At 41.8% G+C, this 27,593-nt stretch overlaps 5 protein-coding genes across 5 annotated transcripts; 3 read left to right on the top strand and 2 right to left on the bottom strand.

Moving 5' to 3' along the window:
- Positions 423-1,250, bottom strand: LOC8071508 (thaumatin-like pathogenesis-related protein 4). Its single transcript, XM_002442539.2, has one exon. The coding sequence runs from the start codon at positions 1,193-1,195 to the stop codon at positions 665-667; it is 531 nt and encodes a 176-aa protein (XP_002442584.1). The 5' UTR covers positions 1,196-1,250; the 3' UTR covers positions 423-664.
- On the bottom strand, positions 4,229-5,041 carry LOC8081620 (thaumatin-like pathogenesis-related protein 4). The gene has a single exon (XM_002442538.2). It carries the CDS (start codon positions 4,992-4,994, stop codon positions 4,464-4,466), a length of 531 nt encoding a protein of 176 aa, XP_002442583.1. The 5' UTR covers positions 4,995-5,041; the 3' UTR covers positions 4,229-4,463.
- LOC8081619 (thaumatin-like protein) lies at positions 13,743-14,560 on the top strand. The gene has a single exon (XM_002443575.2). It carries the CDS (start codon positions 13,799-13,801, stop codon positions 14,321-14,323), a length of 525 nt encoding a protein of 174 aa, XP_002443620.1. The 5' UTR covers positions 13,743-13,798; the 3' UTR covers positions 14,324-14,560.
- On the top strand, positions 19,067-19,910 carry LOC8081618 (thaumatin-like protein). Its single transcript, XM_002443574.2, has one exon. The coding sequence runs from the start codon at positions 19,125-19,127 to the stop codon at positions 19,653-19,655; it is 531 nt and encodes a 176-aa protein (XP_002443619.1). The 5' UTR covers positions 19,067-19,124; the 3' UTR covers positions 19,656-19,910.
- LOC8081617 (thaumatin-like pathogenesis-related protein 4) lies at positions 22,477-23,349 on the top strand. The gene has a single exon (XM_002443573.2). The coding sequence runs from the start codon at positions 22,642-22,644 to the stop codon at positions 23,173-23,175; it is 534 nt and encodes a 177-aa protein (XP_002443618.1). The 5' UTR covers positions 22,477-22,641; the 3' UTR covers positions 23,176-23,349.

Raw genomic sequence — 27,593 nt, 5'->3', positions numbered from 1 at the left:
GCCTTCATATGCGAGATGCAAATTTTGCGCGAGAAACTTTGATTTATAAACAAAATTATGTTCAAATTTGGAAATGTTAATTATTACGATTTTAATAAAATTATTACTCTTCATTTCTAGCTCCATGCATGCATGTAACCAATACATGATTTTCAGCGTCCTTGTCACTGTGGCTGGATTTTCAGTTGCGTGCGCGTTCATACCCGTACAAGTTGTGAAGTGGCTCATCGACAGAGTTAGCCGCAAAAATCGACATCATCCGTGCATCCATGACACACTTCCAATTGGCCATTAATTTGGCAGCATCTCAGTCTATCCTTTTCGGCAAACAGCGAGGTATTAGCTCATGAACGAATATACAGAATTCTCAACAAAAAAAAAAAAAAGAAATCAGGAACCTCGATCATGGCACACATAGAAAATCCACATCATTATTTGACGAAAACATGTATATATTAAGAATGTTCTTCATAGTCAAGTACAAACACGCAAAGTGTGTCATATATCCGTATACATGCACACAAGGACGATTTATTATTTATTACATATCTTATATATTATGAACTGTAATCTTAGCTAGACAGTGCTAGTTATTCATAATATAGGAATGAACTGTCTGTTGCGTGGCTCTGTGATCGACGTGATCACCATCTGTGCCGCTTCTTCACGGGCAGAAGGTGATCTGGTAGTTGCTGTTGGCACTGCAAGCATGGGTCTTGGTGTCATCAGTCGAGTACTGGTACGCATCAGGGCATTTGGCGTACGTGCACGACAGCGCAACGCCGGTGCTGCAGGAGAAGGACATGGGCTGGTTGTAGCCATCAACACACGAGATGTCGTAGTAATCCTGCGGGTTGCCAGTGCCGCCGATGGTGTACTCGGCCAGCGTCGCCGGCGTCTGGCCGGAGACGGTGCAGGAGAGCTTACCGGCGCAGTCACCGCTGTCGCAGTGGCCGCTCCCGCCGCTGAAGGAACAGCCGGTGCGGCCCCAGAACCGGCCGCTGGTGCCGGCGGGCACGTTGACGGTCCATGTCTGGCCTGAGTTCAGCTGCGTGCCGCCGCCGACGGGGATGCCAGCCGGCCACACCGTGTAACCACAGTTGTTCTTTATGGTGAAGGTGGCTGCGCTTGCGCTGGCTGCGAAGGCGGCGAGGAGGAGGAAGAGGACCGAGGGCATGGAAGTAGTGGACGCCATTGATATGATAGCTTAGTGAGCGAGCTACTAAGACTCTAAGGCTGTGTATGAAGCCTGGGTAGAGTTGGGAGGCAGGGGCATGCATTTATAGGCGTTCAGGGTGGACAAGTCAATACATCTATGACATGTGCCAAACATTACATCTTGTAATAAGAAATTCATAGGGAAAATCAGGAGCATATATATATGTCTGCTATATTGTAGGGGAAATTCATAGGTTTTTTCTGCCATATTGTATATATGTCGATGATCAACTATATTGTATATTTGTCGATGATCAACTATATATGTTATCTTTGTCAAAAAAAAACTATATATGCCATCAGTTTTATGACCTGAATATTTATTCTGCTGCATAATGTCTCAATATCATCCGCTGTAAACTTACTAAACGCAATGGAAGCTAGCAAAACACATTTTTGAAAAAGAAAAACATAAGGAAAATCATAGCTAGCATGAGTTCTCTAGAACTGCCTCTTGTGTACAGCTGGAGTTAATTAAATGAAAAACATGCACAAGTCAGCAATCACCCTTGGAATTCCTCAATTTGTCCACCTCTTTACTAGACTTTATCCATCTGTGTATATATGAGCCAACGATATTTATTAACAGTGAAACCAAGCCACAAAGAACGAAATTGGGGACTGACGTCCAAGCAATTTTCAAAAATTTCTCAGTCATGTTTACATATTTCTCTCTCTAGAAGGGCATAACCGCTGAATGTTCTTCCAACACCGCTAGTGCCAAACTGGATATCACCAGGATCTGAATGTAGAACAATTGAACATGCTAGCGCCACTTGCCTATCGCCGAAAATCGATCTGTATAGGTACATCGTTACACACAATCTTAATTTACTTTTTCTCTTGAACACAGAGAGACTTTTTGTGTCTAATTAATTTTATACACAAGTGATAGCTTGCATTGGGACAAACCAAGTAAACGTTTAGTACACTAGCTAGACTAGATGTGTGTGACTTGCTGCAAAGGAAAACTGCAATACAAATGCAAAAGATAATATACAAGAAAAGGTAGAAGTCCACTATAGCTAGATGGCACATGGCCAGAACTCATCCCATCCACACTACTTATGGCCAACGGGCTGGCTCAGCCTAGCACGGCATAAAGGGGGTTGGGCCATCATGGCACGCCGTACTGCCCAGACCGTGACGAGCCAAGCGTCGTGCCTAACCAACAGCCTAGTCACGACATGCTAGGCTGTTTTTTGGGCCGACCCCATCCAAGATGTTAGATTGTGCAACGAAATCTGACCTATATCACTATACCGGTGCTGGGCCTAGGGTCCACTAGAGCCCATAACATACCCTGACATTCAGGCTAACTCAATGCAAAAGAATAGCTTGATAGGTGAGGACTGCCCCCGCCCCCTTATATGTTGTCCTCCCATCAATTACCGTTGTGATACTAAACCAAACACGAGAAGCATGACCAAATCTAGCAAGCATGCCGAGCTGACCTAAGGCCCACGAGGGATGGGGAGGCCGTACTGTAGTGACAGAGTCGGAGAGGGAGCCCCCATGTGGTGCCTCTGCATGGCTGTAGCTAGGCGCGACCTCCACGCGCTCGTCAGCGTCGACAAAGGAGGCCACATCTGTAGTGCTCTGACAGTGGAGAGTGGAGGAACCCGAGGCACTTGGATGCGCTGCATGGCCGACGGTTTGATGGAGTATTGGAAGGAGTTCAACTTAAGAGAAAACAGTGAACAGGGCCGGAAGAATGTGCTGCTTGTGATAATCTGAAAACAACATATCACATTTTATTCCAATATCCCATTGCAATATATCTATGGTCATGTTTTAGAGTTTCTTTGGGTTGGTCGTCATCACCAACCAACTGCATAGATTTTATAATAGAGTTCGCTGATGATTGAAGAGGAGCCAAGCGCAAGGTAACAATTTTTATATGTGTAGGGGCGCTATGGACAATTTGGAAGACAAGGAATGACATGGCCATCAACAAGAAGGTATTCTCACTTCTCCCAAGGCGATCATTTTTAAGAAACTAATGCTGATCAAGACATGGCGTCCACTCTTGAAGTCGAAGCTGGAACCTACAGCGGAAGAGATGAGAAACTTGCTAACAACTAATGTGCAGTAGTGTCTTGCTGTTTTGCGGCATAAAATTAATGATGGGGTGGTGTCTGTGGCTGTTCATTAGCCTGTCTTTTTAGTTGGTTACAGATGGTTCCGAGAGTTCTTTTGAGTTAGAATTGAGTTTTGTTTTGCAGTGATGGTGTGCCAAACTGTAAAACTGGAATCCCCAGTGTTTGGACCATGGGTGCTCGTTACGCTTCTAATGAAGCTGGGTGGATGCCTTTGGTCTAGAAAAAGTCAAGTGCACACCAATATAAGCTGAAAAGAAGTGTTGTTGAAGGTGAAGTCATAAATGGCAATGCAAATGTGGTGGTGTTCTATCCAGGTGATGATGCAGTTGTGAGATCAGCCTCATTAGGCCGTTCTAATCGAGCAGCCGAAGAGACGACTCAATCCTAGGTACACAAAGATTCGCGCATGGATAGCTTCAAGATGGTGTGCATATTCGCCAAGGTAGAGTTTGTTAGATATGTGTTGAATATGTGTACAATTGGTTATGTTAGACTTGAGTTGTATTACGGGCTAAAATAGAGTTGGAGTCAAACTCTGCGTCCTAGGGGGCCATAAATATGAGGCCACCCCTGTTGTAACCAACGAGACGGCTTGGGTGGCTGGATTGGGTGGTGGCCAGGCCGCGGGATCGCTCGATGCCGGTGTAGCTGCTGTTTTATGGGGAGGAGCGCTCGTAATCATTGCTCCGAGGATTAAGCACATCACCGAATCTCGTTAAAAAACATCGTGCCTCGGTATCGTTCTTGTTTGTATATTTTCTTCTATATTGATTATACTTCCGCGTTTATCGGTTAATAGATCTATCTGGATCTGATACTAATCGTGCACTCTAATAGAATATAAAAATTATCAAAGAAAATAAATCAGAAAGCTCGATCATGGCACGCACAGAAAATCCACATCATTATTGAACAAAAACATATGTATATATTAAGAAGATTCTTCATAGCCAAGTACAAAACACGCCACATGTGTGTCATTATCCGTATACATGCACACATGGACGATTTATTATTTATTACATAGCTTATATATTATGAACTGTGATCATAGCTAGGCAGCGCTAGTTATTCATAATATACGTATGAACTGTCTGTTGCGTGGCGCTGTGATCGACGTGATGATCATCATCTGCCGCTTCTTCACGGGCAGAAGGTGATCTGGTAGTTGCTGTTGGCGCTGCAAGCATGGGTCTTTTTATCATCAGTCGAGTACTGGTACGCATCAGGGCATTTGGCGTACGTGCACGACAGCGCAACGCCGGTGCTGCAGGAGAAGGACATGGGCTGGTTGTAGCCATCAACACACGAGATGTCGTAGTAGTCCTGCGGGTTGCCAGTGCCGCCGATGGTGTACTCGGCCAGCGTCGCCGGCGTCTGGCCGGAGACGGTGCAGGAGAGCTTACCGGCGCAGTCACCGCTGTCGCAGTGGCCGCTCCCGCCGCTGAAGGAACAGCCGGTGCGGCCCCAGAACCGGCCGCTGGTGCCGGCGGGCACGTTGACGGTCCATGTCTGGCCTGAGTTCAGCTGCGTGCCGCCGCCGACGGGGATGCCCGCCGGCCACACCGTGTAACCACAGTTGTTCTTTATGGTGAAGGTGGCTGCGCTTGCGCTGGCTGCGAAGGCAGCGAGGAGGAGGAAGAGGATCGAGGGCATGGAAGTAGTGGACGCCATTGATATGATAGCTTAGTGAGCGAGCTACTAAGAGCTGTACGTGTATGAAGCCTGGGTAGAGTTGGGAGACAGGGGCATGCATTTATAGGCTTTTAGGGTGGACAAGTCAAGACATCTAGATGAAGACTTCTTTGGTCAGAAAAAGGCCAAACTGTTAGTGCATGCAATGAAGAAACTTCTTTCCCACCCTGAAGAACTGAAGGTTTGAAGCTTTGTTTATTTTCGACAAGATTAAATTCTGTTTAATTAGTGGCGTTTCCCTGATTGTTGCTTGGATTCATCAGTTTCCTTTTTTTTTTTGTTATCTGCATTCATCCCCTCAGTAAACATCGACAGGGATCATCTCCTTGCCCCTTCTGTATCTTCAAAAAAAAAGAAAGCGGCCTACTACATGATTTCTAGTCAAATCAGGATTACAACGCAAAAAAAAGCATTAGTTGGATAGGCCAATAATCGATGACATGTGCCAAACATTACATCTTGTAATAAGAAATTCAGGAGCATATATGTCATCTGCTATAATATAGAGCCAGGCACCGCTTATAGGTTTTTTCTACCATATTGAATATATGTCGATGATCAACTATATTGTATATTTGTCGATGATCAACTATATATATGTCATTGTTGTAAAAAAAACTATATGTTATCAGTTTTATGACCTGAGTATTTATTCTGCTGCATAATGTCTCAATATCATCCGCTGTGTAAACTTTCTAAACGCAATGGAAGCTAACAAAACACATTTTTGGAGTTCTCTAGAGCTGTCTCTTGCGTACAGCTGGAGTTAAATGAAAAACATGCACAAGTCAGCAATCGCCCTTGGAATTCCTCAGTTTGTCCACCTCTTTATTAGACTTTATATATCCATCTGTGTATATATGAGCCAACTGTACAACAGTTTACACACTACAGATATTTATTAACAGTCAAACCATGCCACAAGAACAAAAATTGGGGACCGACCAAGCAATTATCGAAAATTTCTCAGTCATGTTTACATATTTCTCTCTAGAAGGGCAACCGCTGAATGTTCTTCCGCCAGTTCCAAACTGGATATCACCAGGATCTGAATGTAGAACAATTGAACATGCCAGTGCCACGTGCCTCTCACCGAAAATCGATCTGTATACGTACATCGTTAGACGCAATCCTTTTTTGTTTCTTTTTCTCCTGAACACAGAAAGACGTTTTGTGTCTAATTCATTTTATACAAGTCATATATAGCTTCCATTGGGATAAGCCAAGTATATAAACGTTTAGTACACTAGATAGACAAGATGTTGTGATTTGCTGCTAAGGAAAACTGTAATACAAATGCAAAAGATATATTATAGACAAGAAAAGGTCGAAGCCCACTATAGCTAGATGGCACATGGCCAGAACTCATCCCATCCACACTACTTATGGCCAACGGGCCGGCCCGGCCTAGCACGGCTCGGGCACGACCTGAAGGGGGTTGGGCGCACGCCGTACTGCCCAGATTATGCATGCCCATACCTGGGCAACGGGCCGGCCCGGCCCGGCCCGGCACGACACCGGGCCGGCCCGGCACGTTGCCTAACGGGCCGAGGGGGCCCGTCGTGCCCTGCGGGCCGTGCCTTACCGGCCTGCGGGCCTGACCTCCGGCCCAGGCACGGGCCCGTGGGCCTTTTTGCGTACCGGGCGGGCCCGTCAGGCCGGGCCGGCCCATAGCCCGTTGAACAATAACATATCAATAAACACAGATTTAAAAGCATATTTCAAACACATTCATCAATTCATCACTTCATCAGTATAAAGAACACATTCAAATACATATGACATATGTAGAGAATAGATTTAGATATCAAAATGAGTTATTTTATACAATGTTGTTATTTGGCGGGCCGGGCCGGGCCGGCCCACGGGCCTGAAGTGCAGCCCAAGCACGGCCTGCAGCACCGTGCCGTGCCAGCCCGAGCCCAATGACCTTCGGGCCGGGCCGGGCTAGGGCCGGGCCAAAATGACGGGCTTCGGGCCGTGCTCACGGGCTCGGGCTGCATGCCCAGGTATATGCATGCCGAGCCAAGCGTCGTCGTGCTGGGCCATTTTTGGACCGGCCCCGTCCAAGATGTTAGAGTGTGCAGCCGGTGCTCTTGGACCTGGGGTCCACTAGAGCCTATAATATACCCTTGCATTCGCGCTAACTTAATGCAAAAGAGTACACAGAGGTTCTAAGCCGGCGGGGCTAAAATATCTACAGTCGATTTTAGTTACAATGCGCCTGTGTTGAAAATTTGTACGGCTAGAATTGAAAACCGCCTGTATAAAAGGCTCAGTACAGGCGGTTATTGTAAGAAAACCGCCTGTGTAAATGGTCTATTTACACAGACGGTCATGTTATGTGAACCGCCTGTGTTAATAGATTTACACAGGCGGTTCACATAACCGAACCGCCTGTGTAAATGGACCATTTACACAGGCGGTTCAGTTATGCGAACCGCCTGTGTTAATGGATTTACACAGGCGGTTCACATAACAAACCGCCTGTGATTTATCTTCCTATAAATACCACCAGTCCCTTCTTCCTCCTCGGGCAGAACTGTAGCTCGCAGCCACCTTCCATTGCAGCCCATTTTGGAGGTCCAGATTTTTCAAAATACAAGGGGGGAGGTTTTGATCTTCATTTCTTGGAAGGAGGTGGCTAAGAAAGGTTAGTTGATGCTTCTAATGCCTCTTTTTGTGCCCTCTTGCTCAATTTGAGCTACTTTTTGGATCTAGGGTTTCACCATGAGAGAGAGAGAGAGTAGAATAGCTAGGTATGGTCTATTTTGCTCAAATAAAGTTGCTTAAGATGGATATATGATGTCTCTCCTATCTTCTTTTTTATGTTTCCTTCTCTAATTTGTGAATCCAAAAAATATATATGTAGTAGTTTCCATGAATGGTGTTTCCATGCTTGGGAAGGGAGAGAAAGATAAGTTTTCTTTTTAGTTTTTTAAATTATATAGTTTAGGATGTTATTTTTTATGTAAATTTGATTTAATTATGCGATAAGCTTTTTTATATATGAGGTTGCTTCAGATGTTGCCTCTCCTCTCACCATTTCTATGTTTCCTTCTCAAATTTTTTAGTGATATAATATATTTAGTTTCAATCAACAGTGTTTTTGTACCTTGTCAAATTTATTTTAGTGATATAAAGATATATGTTTATGGTTTTGTCTTTATTTTTTATACTTGTTTTACTTTTTCAATTTGATTTAATTGTTAGGTGTTCTTTTATTTTTGATAACAAATATTCGTAGACAATATTTCAATTAATTTACTAACTTTTCAACAGGTCAAAATACAAGGGTGGAGGTTTTGATCTTCATTTCTTGGAAGGAGGTGGAGGTGGCTAAGAAAGGTAAGTTTTCTTTTTAGTTTTTTAAATTATATTGTTTAGAATGTTATTTTTTATGTAAATTTGATTTAATTACGCGATAAGCATTTTTGTGCCCTCTTGTTTAAGATGTTGCCTCTCCTCTCACCATTTCCATGATTCCTTTTTCAATTTGATTTAATTGTTAGGTCTTCTTTTATTTTTAATAACAAATATTCGTAGACAATATTTCAATTAATTTACTAACTTTTCAACAGGTCATGATGGAGAGGTCCTTATGGATGTATAACTTATCAAGACTAGATCCATCATATATACCTGAGGTGCATAGGTTGGTTGATGCCGCTAAGAACCATGCTTTGAGAACAAATACGAAGCATATATATTGTCCATGCTACGACTGCAGAAATATTCTTCTATTTGAAGATACTGAAGTAATCATTTCTCATCTAGTCTGTCGAGGATTTATGAAGGATTACTTGATTTGGACAAAGCATGGAGAGGGTAGCTCAGCGCCTTATACAGTTGGGGACCCAGCACACATCGACACCGATGGTCCAGGCATGCCTGCTGATCAGTTTTTCCACGACACACCCTAGAGTGAACATGTTGTGCCAAATGTTACCGCTGGTGGATCTGCTGGGGGAAATGATGGTGCAAGAACTCATGTCTTACCAAATGATACGGCTGCGGAAGATGCTGAATTGTATAGTTTGTCCGATGCTGGAAAATTGGGTTAAATTAGAAAATCTTACCACAGGCGGTTCTGTTATGAGAACCGCCTGTAGAATCCAATTTCTACAGGCGGTTTACATAAAAGAACCGTTTGTAGAAACTGGTTTCCACAGGCGGATCTCATAATTGAACCTGTGGAAACAGGCCTATAGCCACTGGCGGTTCGTCAATCCGCCTGTACAAAGGGGTTGCGAAACGCCAGTATAGTATCTCTCTGTACTAGTGCTTGATAGATGAGGTCTGTCTCCACCTTATATGTTGTGCTTCCCTACTATTAATTACTGATGTGATACTAAACCTAACATGAGAAGCATGACCAATCTAGCATGCTGGGCTAACGTGAGGCCCACGGAGAGGGAGCCACCGCGTGGTGCCTCTGCATGGCTGCAGCTAGGTGTGACCTCCACACGCTCGTTAGCATCGACGAAGGAGGCCACATCTGTAGTGCTCTGACGGTGGAGAGTGAAAGACAAACCCGAGGCACTCGGATGCGCACGGCCGAAGGCACTCGATACCGAATCTGCATGGCTAGCGGTTTGATGGAGTATTGGAAGGAGTTCACGGCAGCGTCCAGCGTGGAGCCCAACTGTGCCAAGGATGGGAATGGGATCGAGCACTTCAGTTGCTAGCTTGCTACAACGGATAGGTTATGGGTAAGGATAGGGACAATGCTCCAAACGAATACCGTAGTTCTTCTCTAGTGTAACTAAATGAACTAAATGAAAAAATGAAGAAAGAAATTGTCTATTTAGTTCATAAAATTACACTAGAGAAGAACCGCGGGTATCTATTTGGGAGGACCACCCACATCCTTAGTTATGGGAAGGGAGCAGAGGAGTTAGGGTTGCACATTAAGAATAGCAGGCCTTGACCAGGCCTCATCTTTATACCATGTCGAGCTGACCCGCCATGTCATGCCTTGGGTAAGGCCAAGCGGGCTTCATGCTGGGCTGTCGGGCCGTGGGCTATATGGACATTTATAGTAGTGCATACCATAGTGCTGCACAAGGAGCACGATGGCTCCACAGATCTTGATTATATATATTGTGTATCTCAGGGTGTCTGGGGCAATTCGCCTAATAGTAATAACGCGGGTAGGAGAGAAGTTGCCAGCAGACATGGTTTTTCATCAAGAAACGTACAACATAATGGTATGGTCAAGAAGAGATGCATCCTCATGTTTCTTCTAGCATCAACGGATCAGCTGACAAATGTGCACAAAGACACAGACTAAATGCTTCCTAGCGAGCATTGCCTAGTGTTATGACCAGTGGTAGTGCTTTATTAATAATTTAAAACAATAGGAGAACTCCACCATTATGGTAGTGGATGGAATGACAAATTTTACTATTTGATTATATATCGATCGCCAAATTTGGGTGATTCTTTCCTCCATTTGACACTACTACATAAAACTTTTACAGGTGGTTGTTTTTTATTTTCGGAGGCGGTTATAGAGAACCGCCTCTGACGTAAGGTCACAGTAATGAGGATTAACGGAGGCGATTGTTTGCCCGCCTCCGTTAATCGATGAAAATAAACAAAAAAGAAAGAAAAACGGCCGCACAGGCCTAGATCTTGGCCACACGGGCCTAAGGCATCATGCCCAGATCAGGGTCGCCATGCCGCCACCGCCGTCGATTCGCTCGACGCGAGCCTAAGGAGAGGGAAGAAGTGGTCGGGGGCGTTGCCGTTGCCCAATCTGGAGCCGGCTACGCCGTTGCCTCCACGCCGCGCCCAGCGCGTTGCTTCAGCCATGCTAGTGGAGAGGGAGGCCGCCATACCGAGGGAGGGAGAGGGAGTCCGCGCCGCCATGCCACCGGAGGAGCGCCGCCACCGGATCCGACCGCTCCAATGCCGGATCCACCACCCGCAGCAGCGCTGCTGCCAGATCTAGCCAGTGGAAGAGCTCACGTGGAGGAGAAAGGAATGGAGGAGGGATGCCGAGCGCGCTAGTCTGCTGCGCTGCTGCTTGGGGGAGGAAGCACGGCTTGGGGAAGGAAGAGGGTGCTCGCTGCACCGCTGCTTGGGAGGAAGAGGGGCTCTAGAGAGAGTGGAGGGAGGGCTCGGGGGAACGATGGAGGAAACAAGGCGGCTCGGCAGGGAGAGAGCGAGGGGGCTGGCTAGCTGGGAAACCTAACATACGTTTATACACTAGTCGCACGTATTGGGCCTTGGGCTGGGCCAGATTTTAGGATGCGGACCTTATAAAATAACCGCCTCGGTTAATGATTTACCGTGGCGGTTGCATTATAATGCCCGCCTCGGTAAATAGGCATTAATCGAATTATATTGCCCGCCTCGGTTAATACATTTTTTAAGGCGGTTTTTTGTAACCGCCTCGGTTAATAAAAAATAACCGCCATGGTTAATCTAAGACAATAACCAAGGCGATTAGAAACCTTGCCCGCCTTCGATGTCTATTCTAAAATGCCTCGCAAAAGATTTTTTTTAGTAGTGTTAGCTAGTGGATGGGATTCAAATATCGCCAATTTTTTTGGAACAGAAAGTAGTACTCAAATTGTAAAAACTCCACTTCAATTTCACATTAAAAATACATAATTTTGGAAAAAAGGGTTTTTTTACATAATTTAGAAATTGTACAGGAAGAAGAGAAAAAAGAGTTTTTATGCAAAAAAAAAAAATCATTTGTTGACTTGTTGTTTAACTTATGCATGGCTATATATTAACATATGAAGTGTCATGCACAAACCAGGTCGCCCAAATCAAGTTAGGCAATATACGCAACGCGGTAGGCGGCATATTTGAGGGCAGGACCCATAGCTGCATATATACGTAGTGTGTGCTATTTTTCCTTCGTACTAGAAGGTTTGTGGCATGCATATTGCCGTGTAAATTGGTTAGAATTTGTCAGTACATAGCTAGTTTATCTATAATTCGAGATGACCTGGAAATCTAATAATCCTACGCGACAATGCTGGACGTACAGAAGGACACATTTTTATGTTACAGCTGTTTGCTCTTGTTCAAAAAAAAAAGAAGGATATGCATTTTTCCTGGAAGCCAATTTGTGGCTTTGTTTCTTTAAAAAAAACTTTTTTCGTGGATTGCAAAACATAAATATGTGGAAACTTGAACTTGTGTGTCTGGTGGGAGAGGACCTAACTTGACAGTGAATCAGTGATGGATTAAATAATCCATGTATGCCACCAGTCTACCTATGGAGACCAAATCTCCGCTCTTCACGGCGCATGCGCATGCATACACAAGAATTTCCTCCCTTCTTCCACATAGCTTAAACATTTTCCATCTATACTAGTACTACTGATCTTCTGGAAGCCAATATGCTTTGTCCACAAGTTCGTTCTTTTTCTCCACATGCATGTTCTACAGATATTTAGACATTTTATGGAGAAGAATACAAACCGGCCGAGCTGAAATTGAAGGATATTCTGTCATGTACTCCCTCTGTCCCTTTTTAATTGTCGTTGTTGGTGTGTGTGCCACAAATTTGACTCGATTTGTAGAAAATACGTGCAACATTTGTATCTCTAAATAAATTTGTTAAAAAACTAGATTCAAAGATCTTTCTAATGATACTAATTATGTATTATAAATATTAATACTTTTTAATATATAATTGCCGGTAGTTGTTTTTCGGGAAGCGTAAGCGACAATTAAAAAGGGATGGAGGGAGTATGTATGTATATTTCACAACATACTAAGAGCTGCAGTAGGTGATTAATATAATATAATATTTTCTCTGTCTCTGAATATATAGATTTCTAGAGTTGTCTTGAGTCAAATTTTTTAAACTTTGACCGAACTTTTAGAAACAAAAACATCAAGATTTATGAAATCAAAATAGTTTCATTAGATATATTCATAGAATATATTTTCGTGGATTTATATGCAAGAGCAATGTTTGTTCCTAGTAGATATAAGTACTATGTATTAATAAATCAACTAGCCAGGCTCTCTTATCCATTTATGTTTGAACAAGCAAATAAACAGATGTGTAACATTAATTTGCGCTGTGCCGCTGCCCGCTGTCCATCAGTCCGGCATTGTCGCGTACGATTACATTTACTGGTTATCTAGAATTCTACGTGCTGACAAATTCTAACCGATGTTACACGGCAATATAAGTAATGCATTCATGCCACAAACTTCTACGAATGAAGGGACAACGTACAGCATAAACTACTACACGAGTTGGGTCCTGGATGCCAAATACGCCGCCTACATATTATTGCCTAACTTATATTGGTGGAGCTGGTTTGCGCACGAAGCTTCGTATAATCATATTAGAGGTAAACTGTAATAAGTTCAACACAGTCAACACTAAGGCCTTCGTGATCAAAGAATATCTTTTTTCTCCTAAGCGGTCATGTATTTTTTCATGTGAAATTGAACTGATTTCTGTAAAGTTTTTATATGATTTCTATATCTAATTTCTTCCTTGCAAATTAAGATGGCCCTAGGCACCTATATAGCTCTAATAAAATCTCACTCCTACTAAATGACTTTTTTGTTTTTAACTGAAATTCGGCGATATTTGAAATAGATCAGAAAAAGAAAGAAATAGCCCAAAATCTCATTGTCACACAAGGCAATATGATCCAAGATCCAAGGGTAATTTTTTCATTCCGTCAGCCCTGACTTTTCATCCCCTGGCTGCTATAAATATGCATGCATGCTCCCTAACTCCTCCACACTACAAACAAAGCTCTAGCTAGCACGAGAAACAAGCAGCAGCATCCATGGCGTCCCCGGCAGCTTCCTCAGTGCTCAGCCTGCTCCTCCTGGCCGCTTTCGTGGGCACCGCAAGAGCGGCGACATTCACCATCACCAACAACTGCGGCTCGACGGTGTGGCCGGCGGCGACCCCAGTGGGCGGCGGCACGCAGCTGGACCCGGGGCAGACATGGACCATCAACGTGCCCGCCGGCACCAGCTCCGGCCGTGTCTGGGGCCGCACGGGGTGCTCCTTCAACGGCGGCAGCGGGAGCTGCCAGACGGGCGACTGCGGCGGCGCGCTCTCCTGCACGCTCTCCGGTCAGCCTCCCATGACGCTGGCCGAGTTCACCATCGGCGGCAGCCAGGACTTCTACGACATCTCGGTCATCGACGGCTACAACCTCGCCATGCGATTCTCCTGCAGCACCGGCGTGACGCTCAACTGCGGCGGGTCTAGCTGCCCCGACGCATACCTGTTTCCCAGCGACAACACCAAGACGCATGCCTGCAACGGCAACAGCAACTACCAGGTCACCTTCTGCCCTTGATCGAGGAGGCAGCAGTGGTCCAACGATGCAAACATGCATAAGAGAGATGCTGCATCCGTATTATGAATTAAAGTAGATGAATAAGACAGTTTCAAAAAACAATGTTGAATAAGAAGATGGCGTGAAGAGTCGTTCACGCATATATATTTCTAAATTTTGATTGTTACTTTCAAAACATGCAATGGTTGATGCATGGTTGTGTTTCAACACTCATATGACATGCTTGACATTTTTATTTGTGTTCTAGCCTTTTTTTTTATTAATTAAGGTGCAACGAAGGATTAAGACAACAAAGTTCAAGAACTTATTTTAATTGTGTATCAGATAATTGTTCCAAGACCCCGAAGAACAAAAATCTGCCTCAAAACTAATATACTCTTAGACCAGTGTCAATGGAGGGTTTCATGTCCCATTTTTTAATCCATATTATTTTGGAAATAGTGCAGAAGAGTTTTATCATATAAAACTCTTATTATCTCTCTTCATTAATACGATACCATATCAGCATATTTAATATCTATGAAACTATGATGAAATCTCATTGATACTGGCCTTAGATATCATAAAATATTATGGTTTTGGCTGAGTTCAGACTAGTCATTGGGCATCATACCATAACTATATTAACTCCTGCTCATTCATTATAATTGGTCGTATGTACAACTTACTTCGTGGTTATCTAGACTCTTCTCACCAAAGATATGAGTTACACTCTCGGTTTCAAGTGGTAAGTCAATCTAGTTTTTCTAAACATATAGTTTTACTATATAACTGCATATATTTGAAGGTGCATATACATATATCTATGTCCAGGTTTATATATGAGGGAGGACAAATCTTTATTGGGCTTAATTAGACTTGGAGTAACCTTCTAGCTGCGCATGTACTTGTGTGATGTTTAGGGCAGCCTAACTATTAAGTTGGCTTTTAAAAATCTGATAAGCTGGTGTATATATGAGGAAATAAAAGTTTAAAATGTTAGCTTTTCTAGCTTTTGATGTGATGAGAACCTAAAACTATATTTATTACAAAAGACTAGCAAAAATTCAAGAATGACAAGAGAAAAGCAAGAAAATAAGCTTTTTAGCATGTCGCCTCAAACAAACAGGAACTTATGTCATACTTCTTCCATCCCAAATTATAAGACGTTTAACTTTTTTTACCCCAAGTTTAAACACTCTTCTTATTAAAAAAATATGTAAATATAGTCAAATTTAAGTCATGAACATCACTATGAGAACATCGTAAAATACATGTTGTATTTTAGTTATGAACTTTTATTAATAAATCAAGCCGTGGACAAAAGAAGTGATATTTTACAGAAATTTTAATTAAGATGAGTGGTTAAACTTGGTGTTAAAAAAGTCAAGCATCTTAAAATATAAATTGGGATGGATTGAGTAGAAAGCAAAAGCCAAACACGTGTTGGCTAAGTCATGCATGCTGATGAGTCGCGTTGGCCGAGGTAGAAGAGTCTTGCAGGTGGAAAAACAAGGATCAATTAATCTTGGACGATCGTAAAGACTTTCTCCAGACAGTGACATGCAGATAAAGGAGAATTAAGGATCGTCATCCATGCATGCATGCATGGTCAGTACAATGCTCACTCTATGTTGACTGCATTTCAGGTTGGGAGCGAGAGAGTCTACAATCATCATTAGAGAAATTTGAGTAGTGGGCGGAAATCAGCCAACCTGCGTAGAAAGTCATGCACGTATGGCATACAGCGGTTTTGTTGGAATACATAGCTTTCAGTCATTATCTGATCAACACAACCAAATTAATAAACTTTAAGATCATCGCTGAATGACCCAATGTAAGCTCTAGAATTAATTAGGTAGGAAGGAGACCATGCACGGCAATCTTTTCTTTTTCATAATATAAAGTGTACACACACCTATGATCTCCCCTATGAGTGCACGCAGGTAACTCACATTCTATAAACATCTACCAAAGACTAAGCAAACAGATTATATGGGTATTACGTACTAATTAATTTAATGCTTGAAACCGCTGTTGACAACAAAAAATGTGCCGATATATGGGAATTGGGCTTGGTTAATAAGTTTTTGGTGTCAACAAGAGGATATTGAAAAATATTTGGCGCAACCCAATTCAAGGAAAATGCAAAGAAATAAAGGAGATATAGCACGCCTGCCCCTGCCAAACCATCCTGGCTGGGTTCACTACCGAAAACCAGCAAGTCGGTTCCCAAACAGGCCGGTTTTCCTGTTTCAGCCCTAGCTGGCCCCTGTGCCATCACGCTTGAAGAAATCGGTTGGGCCGGCTTTCCGACCCAATTAACCATCAGTCCAGCGCGCGCGCACACACACACATCAAAACCTTGTTGATTTTCGGGCTAAAAGAAGAGCCCAAGCTCCATCAACTTCTCTTTGGAAACCTACAATAGGGAGATGATCATAAGCTGCATATATAAATATTATTCACCAATAAATGAAACTAATGGTATGCTAATCTGATCGAGCTAACAAATTGTGTAGCGATAAACATCAACTGTGTGCTTCACATGCTGCTAGCAAATGAACAATTGTCAGATAGGAAACTAGTACTGGTATATTATGAAGAACACAGAAAATTCAGCAAGTGCTGAAAGTACAATTCTCAGTTATTTGTCAAGAAATAATGGGTAAGATCTGAAATATTGTAAGGTAATAATGTGATCACCATATTAAAAAAATAATCCAGAGACTCAAATATTTTTCAGAACTAATATATGGCAAACAAAATTTGGATTATCTTAGAAACATTCACGGCTATTAGTGCAACCATATACAAAATTTTGAAATCTACAAAAAGAACAGTCGTTTCATCAAATTGGTCTAGTCCAATAAGAACTTGATATGAAGGATACATGCAAGTACCAAAAAATTGACTGTTAATCACTTTGGAACCCTGCATGCCATGAAACACCTAATATAAGGGGCCGTTTGGGTCCCTTTCGTTTGGAGGAAATGAAATCTACTTAATAAATTAGGCTATTTAGCTTGGAATTTGACATTCGACGCTTTCCAAAGTTCACATATAGGCTTTGAAATTTGACATTCGACACTTTCCAAAGTTTACATATAAGCCGATCTCAAATTCATAGGGTGGAAGATAGAAATTAATTTTATAGATCACTATTCTATGTTTCTACTTTGCAACTTATAACACGCTCTTCAACTCGCCTCCCCTACAGTAGAAATGCAACACAAAGTATCTCTCTTCTATAGCCAACAATAATATATAAATATAATCCATACACAACCATATATTAACTTAATTAATATGTGTCTAAATTATGATTATTAAAAAAATTCAATTCCATGGATCCAAACGGGGCAAAATATACAAGTGTAGCAAACAATAATTTTTATAGTGTTTATTAACATATAAACATCCCAGTCAGTTTTAGTGTGAGATGGACAGCTCTTTAAAACTAGCAGCAAGTAACCTATAACCTCTGCCTCGCAAGATCCTCCTTTACAATCCTTTCACATAAGGAACATTAAAAATGGTTTTTATCTTTTTATTAAGTTAAGTTTCGTAATAAAATATAGTGAATCGATATATCATGTCCATCCCTATCTATAGAAGAATGTATAAAATATGTGCAAATAAATTGTATACGTGGTAATATACACATTATACACAGTTGTGATCTGCCATCTAGTGTAGGGGTGCCTTCATATGCTACGGATGGAAAAAGAATACCAGACATGGAAAAATGAAAGAATTCTAGGGCAGCCAATGCATTAGTTCTCGAAGTTGTAGTTCATTGCTGACTTATTGGTTCAAATTTCCACAAAATAATTCTGCAAACACTAGATGTTTGTACGAGAAAACTCTTAAAATTTTGACTAAACAAATACTTATCTTTTTGGCGCGTGTCAACGGTGCGTACATAGTACTATGAAAATCAACAAGGGCTTGAAAGTCTTGTGGCCACTCATTTATCTATGTTGAACCCCCACGGCAATAATATTGCACTTCCAAATGTCTAGACGAAGCATGCCATAAATTAAATTCCAGCGGACCTATAATGAAAAAATTGCACAGAAATATGTAGATGAAGTTTTTCCAACCATTTTGCATAAATAAGGACACATATATATAGGGCCTATTTGATATAGCTCACAACAGCTTCATAAGTTGTTATGAGCTATTTTTTTTGTGTGAAAATACTTATTTCTAAAACAGTTTCATAGGTGAAGTTGCTTTTCTTCTCCTCTCACAAAGACATGAGTTGACATGAAGCTAAAAAAAGTAGCTTATTGCAGCTCTGTCTCTCATTTCTTTCTCTCGTATATGTAAAAAGTAGTTGGTGAAGCTATTTTATGAAACATTTTTTCCAAAACAGCTCAGCTTCATCTACAAAGTTGCTCATGAAGTTAGTTTCTAAAAAAAACATCTTTACTAGTAAAGTTGAGTTGTGTCAAACAGGGCCTATACTGGCCAATTTTTCCAACTCAAGCTTTTCATCAAATTAGAAGAAGCTAATGCATAAGGCAAGAGACCATATATTTCTACTATATATGTATGCGTTTGAGCTCTTGTGTGTGTTTTTAGGGTGGAAAATACTTCTTTGTCTCTTGCGATATTTCTACATGGTTGAGCCTAGATGATCTCTTGCGCAGTATATGTCTGCTGCCACCGATGCTGACTCCTCGACCAATCCATCTCTACACTTCTATAGTTCTATAAATACTCATGCGCCTGGCGATCAAAACTCCTCAACTCTTCCAACCCAATAGAGCTCACTAGTAGCAGAATAATAATCCTGAACTGAGGAGCAGTATCCATGGCGTCCCCGGCGGCCTCGTGGGTCCTCTTCCTCCTCGCCGCCATGACCGGTTGCGCCAGTGCAGCCACCTTCACCATCAAGAACAACTGCCCCTACACGGTGTGGCCAGCGGCAACCCCTGTCGGCGGTGGCACGCAGCTGAACCCGGGGCAGACGTGGACCATCAACGTGCCCGCCGGCACCAAGTCCGGCAGGGTCTGGGGCCGCACCGGCTGCTCCTTCAACAGCGGCGGCCGTGGGCACTGCGCCACCGGCGACTGCGGCGGTGCCCTCTCCTGCACCCTGTCCGGGCAGCCGCCACTGACGCTGGCCGAGTTCACCATCGGCTACACCAACGGCCCCAATGATTACTACGACATCTCGGTGATCGACGGCTACAACCTGGCCATGGACTTCTCCTGCAGCACCGGCATGAATCTGCACTGCAGTCGCCCTCGCTGCCCTGACGCGTACCTCTACCCGACCGATGACACGAAGACCCATGGCTGCCGCGGCAACAGCAACTACAAGGTGACCTTTTGCCCGTGAGAAAGGGACCAAAGGGACGGCACGGTGGTTGAACGATAGTGCCTATAGTGCTGCGTATTGGCCACCATACACTTTATATGGACTGGTGGGGAATATAATAAGTTGATGGATAAAGAGATGATCGTGAATCGTCCACACGCATGTATGTAACGTAATATATACATGCATTATCTACTTACTTTCTTTTGTGAAGCTTCAATACAATAAATAATTAAATACATCTTCCACGAATAGAAGCATATATGTGCTTGTGTATCTCCAACAATGACATCTAAAATACAAGACTCATTCGAACTTTAGGTAGTGCTACAGTCAAATGATTGAATACTTATTTTTTATCTTCTCTAGCAACAAGACTCAAAGGAGAAGTCTTTCTACAAAATGGGTTTTCATGAGAGAAAGTATGCTCATATTGTATCTTTCTTGTCACACAAAGTAGGACTTCCATATAGGTACTATATCGGGAACTTATTTTGGGTTTGGATGCCCTTATGAATACTATGTTGGAGATAGCCGTACCAAAGAATGGGTAAGATATATAGGCCTTGTTTAGTTCACCTCGAAATCCAAAAAGTTTTCAAGATTCTCCGTCACATCGAATTTTGCGGGACATGCATGAAGCATTAAATATAGACGAAAATAAAAACTAATTATATACAATTTGTCTGTAAATCACGAGACGAATCTTTTGATCTTAGTTCATGATTAGACAATATTTGTCAAATAAAAACGAAAATGCTACAGTAGCGAAATTCGAAATTTAAACAAGGCCATAGTTTGAAATTGCTGATATTCTCTCCAATCATCTCCAACAGTTTGGTAAAACTCACTTATCAAATCTTGTGATTTGGCAAGTTGCTAAAACATATGGCAAGTGAGATTTTCTTCTATCTCTAATAGTTTGCTAATTGGGCTTGGTAAACTTAAAAAAAAGACCAACAACCAAATCAACTAAGTTGCTGGATGGCAAGTTGCCAAAATCTGGCAATCCATTTACCAAACTGTTGGAATAACTATTTTCTAGTTTTGCCAAATAAACAAGAAATAGCAAGTTCATTTAGGAAACTGTTGAAGATGCTCTTTTTTCGAAAGATCCGTTATCGGTTCTCATTGAAATAAATAAGAGCAATTTACAACTTGGGACAGCGGCACAAGGAGCGCCACTATCACGGTTTCGCTCAGGACCCATAAGGCTGGTCCCAAGCCACCTCCGAGAAACTAATGGTGATTTACATTAAAAGTAAAAGACAGTTGTGGAGATGCTCACCATATAAGCTAAACTATCAGTCTGACCCAGAGCGCATCCTGGTCGTCCGAGGCATCTCTATATTAAACTAGAAAAAAGTCATTAATTCCCTGAGAGTGGGCACAATTTTTTTTAAAAAAAAATGCACCCACTACGAGAAAGCTATATATGAGAAAGACTATTTCAAGGAAGATCCTAGAAAAGACTTCAAACAAATGATTATGGAATTCATGGCTAACCCTGATCCCAAAACTGGCATAGCAATTTGTCAGCTTAACTGTAGAAGGTGAAGGCTCTAATAACACCATTGCTGTCTAGGTGAAATGCAATACAAGCTGAAATGCAAGGAAACAAGTTAGGGAGTGGATGAATCACCTTTGTTGGCTATTTGATAAATGCCGGGCTCAAAATAGTTTTTTGTTGCAGGGTTTACTTGGGCATTATGGAATATGTCTGTAATGGAGAATGGAGAAGACATTAGTCTAAGGCCATCTTTAGATGCGAAAAAATTTTGGATTTCGCTACTGTAGCACTTTTTGTTTTTTTGACAAATATTGTCCAATCATGGACTAACTAGGATCAAAAGATTCGTCTCGCAATTTACAGATAAACTGTACAATTAATTTTTTATTTTTGTTTATATTTAATGCTTTATGCATATGCCGAAAGATTCGATGTGACGGAGAATATTGAAAACTTTTCGGTTTTTGGGGTGAACTAAACAAGGCCTAAGTGAGACGTTTTTGCGATGCTAGTGTAGTAGAATAGTCTTTTGGTTGAGGATGCATACTTGCGTCGGGCATGTGGTTGTCGTGTATCCTTACACATGAAAAGAAAAGATTATGAAGCTCTCTGGCCTTCCGTGCATGGGACGTCGTAGAGTACCATTTGAATACGCACGCATGCGTATACCCTAGTTTTTCTAGAAATCCTACAAAACATTTGCTAAAACATGGTATAGGTAACGTCTTACTGGATACCTCTACCACTAGACCACAGGTCCTTTCGCAAGCCGATGCTGTTTTGTCGAATGGTCCAGAAAATAGATTTAGCTCCTCAAAGAAATCTGCTCCACAGGTGAAGCCACAAAGCTAAAGCTAGAGCTGTACCAAATGGGCCATATATATGTATCCCGTGGAAGTTTTGGCATCAGTCGCCCAAAGAAAGTTGCCATGCAGTCCGAGAGAGTGCAACTTCCTGTGTTCTGTCTCATCGCAAAACCACTAATTTTTTTTTTACTTTACAAGATTCGCTACGTTTTTAAATATATATTTTGAACACACTAATCATATGTTGCCATATGCATTCTTTTGTGCTTTGTCATGTCTTGTGAACCTTTGGCAATTTGTGCTACCAAAACTCTCATTTCTAGACGATATATAATTAATCGTCCGAGCTATAGCATGCATCGCGTGTTTGTACTTGGGTAGATGAACTATGAAGAACCATCTGTTTCTGGTGTGTTCTTGATTGTTGACTTGGACTTGATGAAGTCATCAAGTGCTCTTTTGGTCAATGCAACTATTCTGGTCTTTCCACGTTATTACGTACGTACATACTGCCAGTACAGTTGGAAGATTTGTATTGGTCCACAATGATACAAGCAAGACATCAAGGGCTGCTGCAGCCAAACGCCAATAAATCCACAGCCATATATGCCCCCAGTAGTTCTACCCATACGCTTCATAGCTCTCACCCACCAGGAGAAAATTGCAGAGCACATAATTGACTACTGCATCCATGGCGTCTACTTCCATGTCCACGGTCCTCTTCCTCCTGCTGGCTACCTTCGCCGCCGGTGCCAGCGCCGCCACCTTCACCGTCAAAAACAACTGCAGTTCCACAGTGTGGCCGGCAGCCATCCCGGTCGGCGGTGGCACGCAGCTAGACCCAGGACAGACGTGGACCGTCGACGTGCCCGCCGGCACCACCGGCAGGTTCTGGGGCCGCACTAACTGCTCCTTCGTCGGCGGAAACGGCCACTGCGGCACCGGCGACTGCGCTGGTGCCCTCAACTGCACCGTCTCCGGCCAGCCACCCACGACGCTGGCCGAGTTCAGCCTCGGCGGCGGCAGCGCCGGCGGCAACCAAGACTTCTACGACATGTCGGTGATTGAGGGCTACAACCTGCCCATGGCCTTCTCCTGCAGCACCGGCGTTGGTCTGGTGTGCACGAGCCCCACCTGCCCTGCCGCTTGCCTGTTTGCGAGCGATGATTGCAGGGTCCATGCGTGCAGCAGCAACAGCAACTACCAGGTGATCTTCTGTCCATGAGATGGTGGATTTGAGGCATCGTTAAGTACGTCCAAGGAAATAGTTAATGGTGTGGAATTTGTAATAAAAGGGTGCCATGATGAGCGACCTGGTTTATGGGCTGCTTTGTATGGGTGTTCTTGATTTAATATTAATAACATTTTCCAGAATGAGTACTGTGTGTTTAGGGTGTTATTGATTTTTGGCATGAAGTCCCCTGGTCCAGGCTTACACACTAAACACGGACTTTGTCTTTTAGTAAAAAATGACGGTTATTAGTGTAAATTTGTTTTTTCATCCAAAAGTTAACACCGTTAAGAGGTCTTTAAGAAAAAAGGGGAAAACATACACCTTTTGGATTCGAAATGTAAGGTTAAAATCACAAAGTTTAAAAAATAAAGACAAAATCACAGTCCAAAACAAAGGCATAAATGTCAAAGATCCAATTTTTAGTGCATCAGACATCCTATTATATAGTGGTCCACGTACATTTCCTAGTAGGGATAACAAAACCTATTTCTTTTTTTTAAAAAAGAAGTTGTTGAACAACTATGACTCAAGCATTCTCATAAAAAGCAACATAAATATGACATCAAAGCATGGAGTGACAATTTTTTGTCAGCCTTTATTTGTTGAACGATTTCGTCATAAACATCTATCAACTCCAACAAAAGCATCATAAAAGGAAACAAACTTGTGACAAATACATGCTTTGTCATTCCAACTTTCCATCCTCGATGTTCATAAATTTCTTGTTGTGTTATCACTAACTGGATTGTGTTATCACTAACTGGACTCCCTAAGTCTTCTATTCCTGTTTTACAACCGAGCATGTTGTCTATTTTATTTTATTTTTGTAGACTCATATCTAGCCCATAGATCAGAGCCAAACTTTTGTGGACAAATAAATGTATAATTGCACACCATTGAAGTAATATATATTGCAAACCATCACCCTCCAATTAGAACACCAATATATTAATTAATTAGTGTTTATCCATTTATGATAGACCATTAGAAACATTATGGACGACCTTCCATCGTCGATGTTGGAGCGAGGCTATGTCTATGGCCTGGTCGGCATACAGGGCTGCATGGCGGGCACACAAGCTGACAGGCAGGCAATGTCGTGTAGCAAACAATTGGCCTTAGGTTCAAACAGCAATAGCAGTCGTCATTCCCACATGCTCTGAGAATACAGAATCTAAGCCTGATATTGGACTCGGGTGCCGGTGTGTTCGAGACCTCAGATGCTTTTGATTTTCTGTTGGTAGGACGACTATTTCGGTAGGTTCCTGTATCTCCGATCTTAGAAAGTGCATGACAACCTATTATTGGGAAAAACATCATCAGTAAATCAAATCAGGATATAATACACACACACACACACACATGAGTTAACCCAAAGACAAGATGGTGACTGTAAACTTACAAGGGAAATATAGGCACCCAAAAAGAATCAAGGACAAGATTACCATCACAGATAAAAGGTTGGCCCAGCAGCTCTTCATCTTGTATCTCTTCTATGTATTTTTTTAATCAACTTAACCTTATGTTTAGGGTCTAAAGTGCCTTGGTTTAATTTCTAAGACCGCTGATATATAAAGAGGTAAATTGTCCTCTATGAGATATCTTGATTCATTTTATTTTGAATTATAATAATTTATATCATATAGCTGTATTTCACACTTTGCCGACGAATTTGGCAATTATTAATGTATGCCTTGCTCTCTATTAATAATGACTCCTAGCCTCAAATAGATTGTATAATACTATAATTATATATTTTCATTTAAGGAATTGAAAAATTCTTAATGCAATCCAAGTTTTCTATTAAGAATGATTGGTGGTAACTAATTAACCACTGCCAAATTTATGTGCTGGAGTTCAGGATCCATTATATCTACTGTACATTCAGTTATTAGCACATACAACAAGGTAGCAATCAATGAGGATGACTTCTCACAATCTTCTACTGTTTTCAAAACCATGGTGGATCGCATCACTGATAGGTAGCATCACGAAGCACAAATCCAAACTAGTGCAGCTACATGAAATCCATAGTTTACAATGGGGTCATCGTCTTCTTGTGTTGTCCTACACTACCTTGGATGTAGTTGTAAATATTGGTCACTACACCAGATTTACATTATTACTACTGGGTCTAAACCAGCATCACTGCTGGTAGCAGAGGGCTATCAGCACTGATGAGCAAGCCTATCATTGTTGGTTCTAGACCAGGTAGTGACAAGATGACATTACTGTTGGGTCTAGCCATGAACTGATAAAAAAAATGAAAATATGTGTTCATAGGATTCAAACTCAAACTTAACGTTCTATCTAGCGTCCATATAATCGTACACATTTAATAAGGATCTTATATTGTATATTTGACACATAATAATCTTATATTGCATTTTTTTGATCAGGAACTATTTTTATTCATCTATGCCTTGCATTGGCAACATAGCTGGTCAACACTACACGTGCATGCTCTGGAATTAATTCCACATATCCTTGGAATTTCATTAGCAAGAAGTTTGGCATCAATCGCCTTGAAGAAAGTTTGGCAGCCTGAGATTTCGACATCATGTGTTTTGCTTCATCGTAAATGGAGGCCGGTGTAGACGATGCAAGCCACACAAATGGAGGCCGGTGTCAAGAATGGCCCACGAAGATTCAGGCTGGAGCATTGGTGGATCCAAGATAAAAATCCACCTATATGGCGAACTTTGTACCAAAAAAACTTATGTGACAAATTAAAGCAATCGTGTAGAAAATATAAGAGATAATAATGTGGTAAACTAGTGATATACCATAAACCATGCCACAATCTCATAAATGGCATTCAAGATATATTAAAGATTAACTGAAATTGATCATAAACATAAATAAAACTCTAAATGATAAGATAAAGGCACCAACCATTAGATATCTTCTTATGTTTGTGTGCATGGTTCAATCTGTACATGAGCCACCGAAACTTTGCTAAAGTATCTCTTTAGACCTACAACTATCAACTAAAGAATAGCATAAATCAGAGTATCAAACTATCGATCAGTAGCTGATTTTTGTACTACAAGTAAATCAAATTCACAGAAGGTCATTGAATCAATTTCACTTACCATTTTTTTTTTACTTTTGTGCTGCTGCTGCATCAGAAGTAGCATCGTTTGTTAGTATTACCGTCCCTGTCCATCATTGTGAACTCAGTAGAGGCACGGCCGGCCAGCGATATAGGAGATTGGACGAGGCAAAAAATGAATCGTTGCTCTCAGTTTGTTCGCTTTCTACATGGACTTCATAACTGACAAAATACGCGGCCGAACAGGCCCAGGTCGGTCCAACAGCCGCTGGAGGCGAGAAGAAGGTAGGCCATTTCTGCCTCATGAGCCACTACCTTGTCAGTTATGTGTGACAACGGAAAATTTGTGTTGCCTCGGTAGGAGATTAATTAAATTTATCTATTTAGAATGGACCAAAGGGATGACAAAATTTTTTTGACAAATTAACCATCCAGGCAAGCTTCAGGCCACATCGGGAAACTCGTGCGGCCTTTCTGTACCCAGATTATTTTTCAGGCTTGAACGCTAGCTCCACGTACGCTGAGGCCAAGGATTAAATTAAATTGCCCGGTCAGTGGCCCAATTTGTGTAAGCATAAAGTTGCTAGAATTGACTACGTAAATGCATCAGTGTAGCGTGTAAACTGATATAATATATGTTCACAAATACGTGAATACTGATGGATAAAGTTTTGAATAAGACTGGAGGAAAATTTGAGGAATTCCAGGACAGATTGGTGACTTGCTTGTAGATTTTTCTTTTCATTTAACTCCAGCTGTACAAACGTGTGGTATAGCTCTAGGAAATTTCAACTATATATAAGAAATTCTTTATGGCAACTGCATATATCAACACTCGATTCCTAGTAAAGTTGGAACATTATGTGTGTGGTCCATAATAATACAAGCAAGACAGCAAGAGCTAAATATGTTTAATCTCTACCAAAACAAGAATTTGAAAGTGCAACAGGTTCGACCTGATATATAATATTTGAAGTTGCAAAAGGAATTATTAGTACAGGGCCGGTGGTTCTCCTTATGTCAAATAATCCTGCTACATATATAATCATATTGTCCAAACTTCCTTAACTCAAACTTTTGCACGAGCTAACAGAGTTCCCTGTCATTAATCATTGTCCTATCTAATCTAATGCTCTGTAATCCTAGTTTCACCCTGGAGCCAGGAATTGGCAACATATATCTTGTCAGTTCCCATATCGATCCATTGTTCGAGCATTGTTTTATATTATAACTTTTGCTACATAACCTTAGTGTCATTCGAAATTGCAACAACATCACCACGCCGATTACAACTATATATATATTGAGGCCTTCTTGAGCTAAACACCTAACTATATATACGACCAAAGAAGTT

The sequence above is a fragment of the Sorghum bicolor genome, chromosome 8 (genome assembly GCF_000003195.3).
Source record: "Sorghum bicolor cultivar BTx623 chromosome 8, Sorghum_bicolor_NCBIv3, whole genome shotgun sequence".
Classification (NCBI taxonomy): Eukaryota; Viridiplantae; Streptophyta; class Magnoliopsida; order Poales; family Poaceae; genus Sorghum; species Sorghum bicolor.
This window is presented reverse-complemented; position numbering and strand designations above follow the sequence as displayed.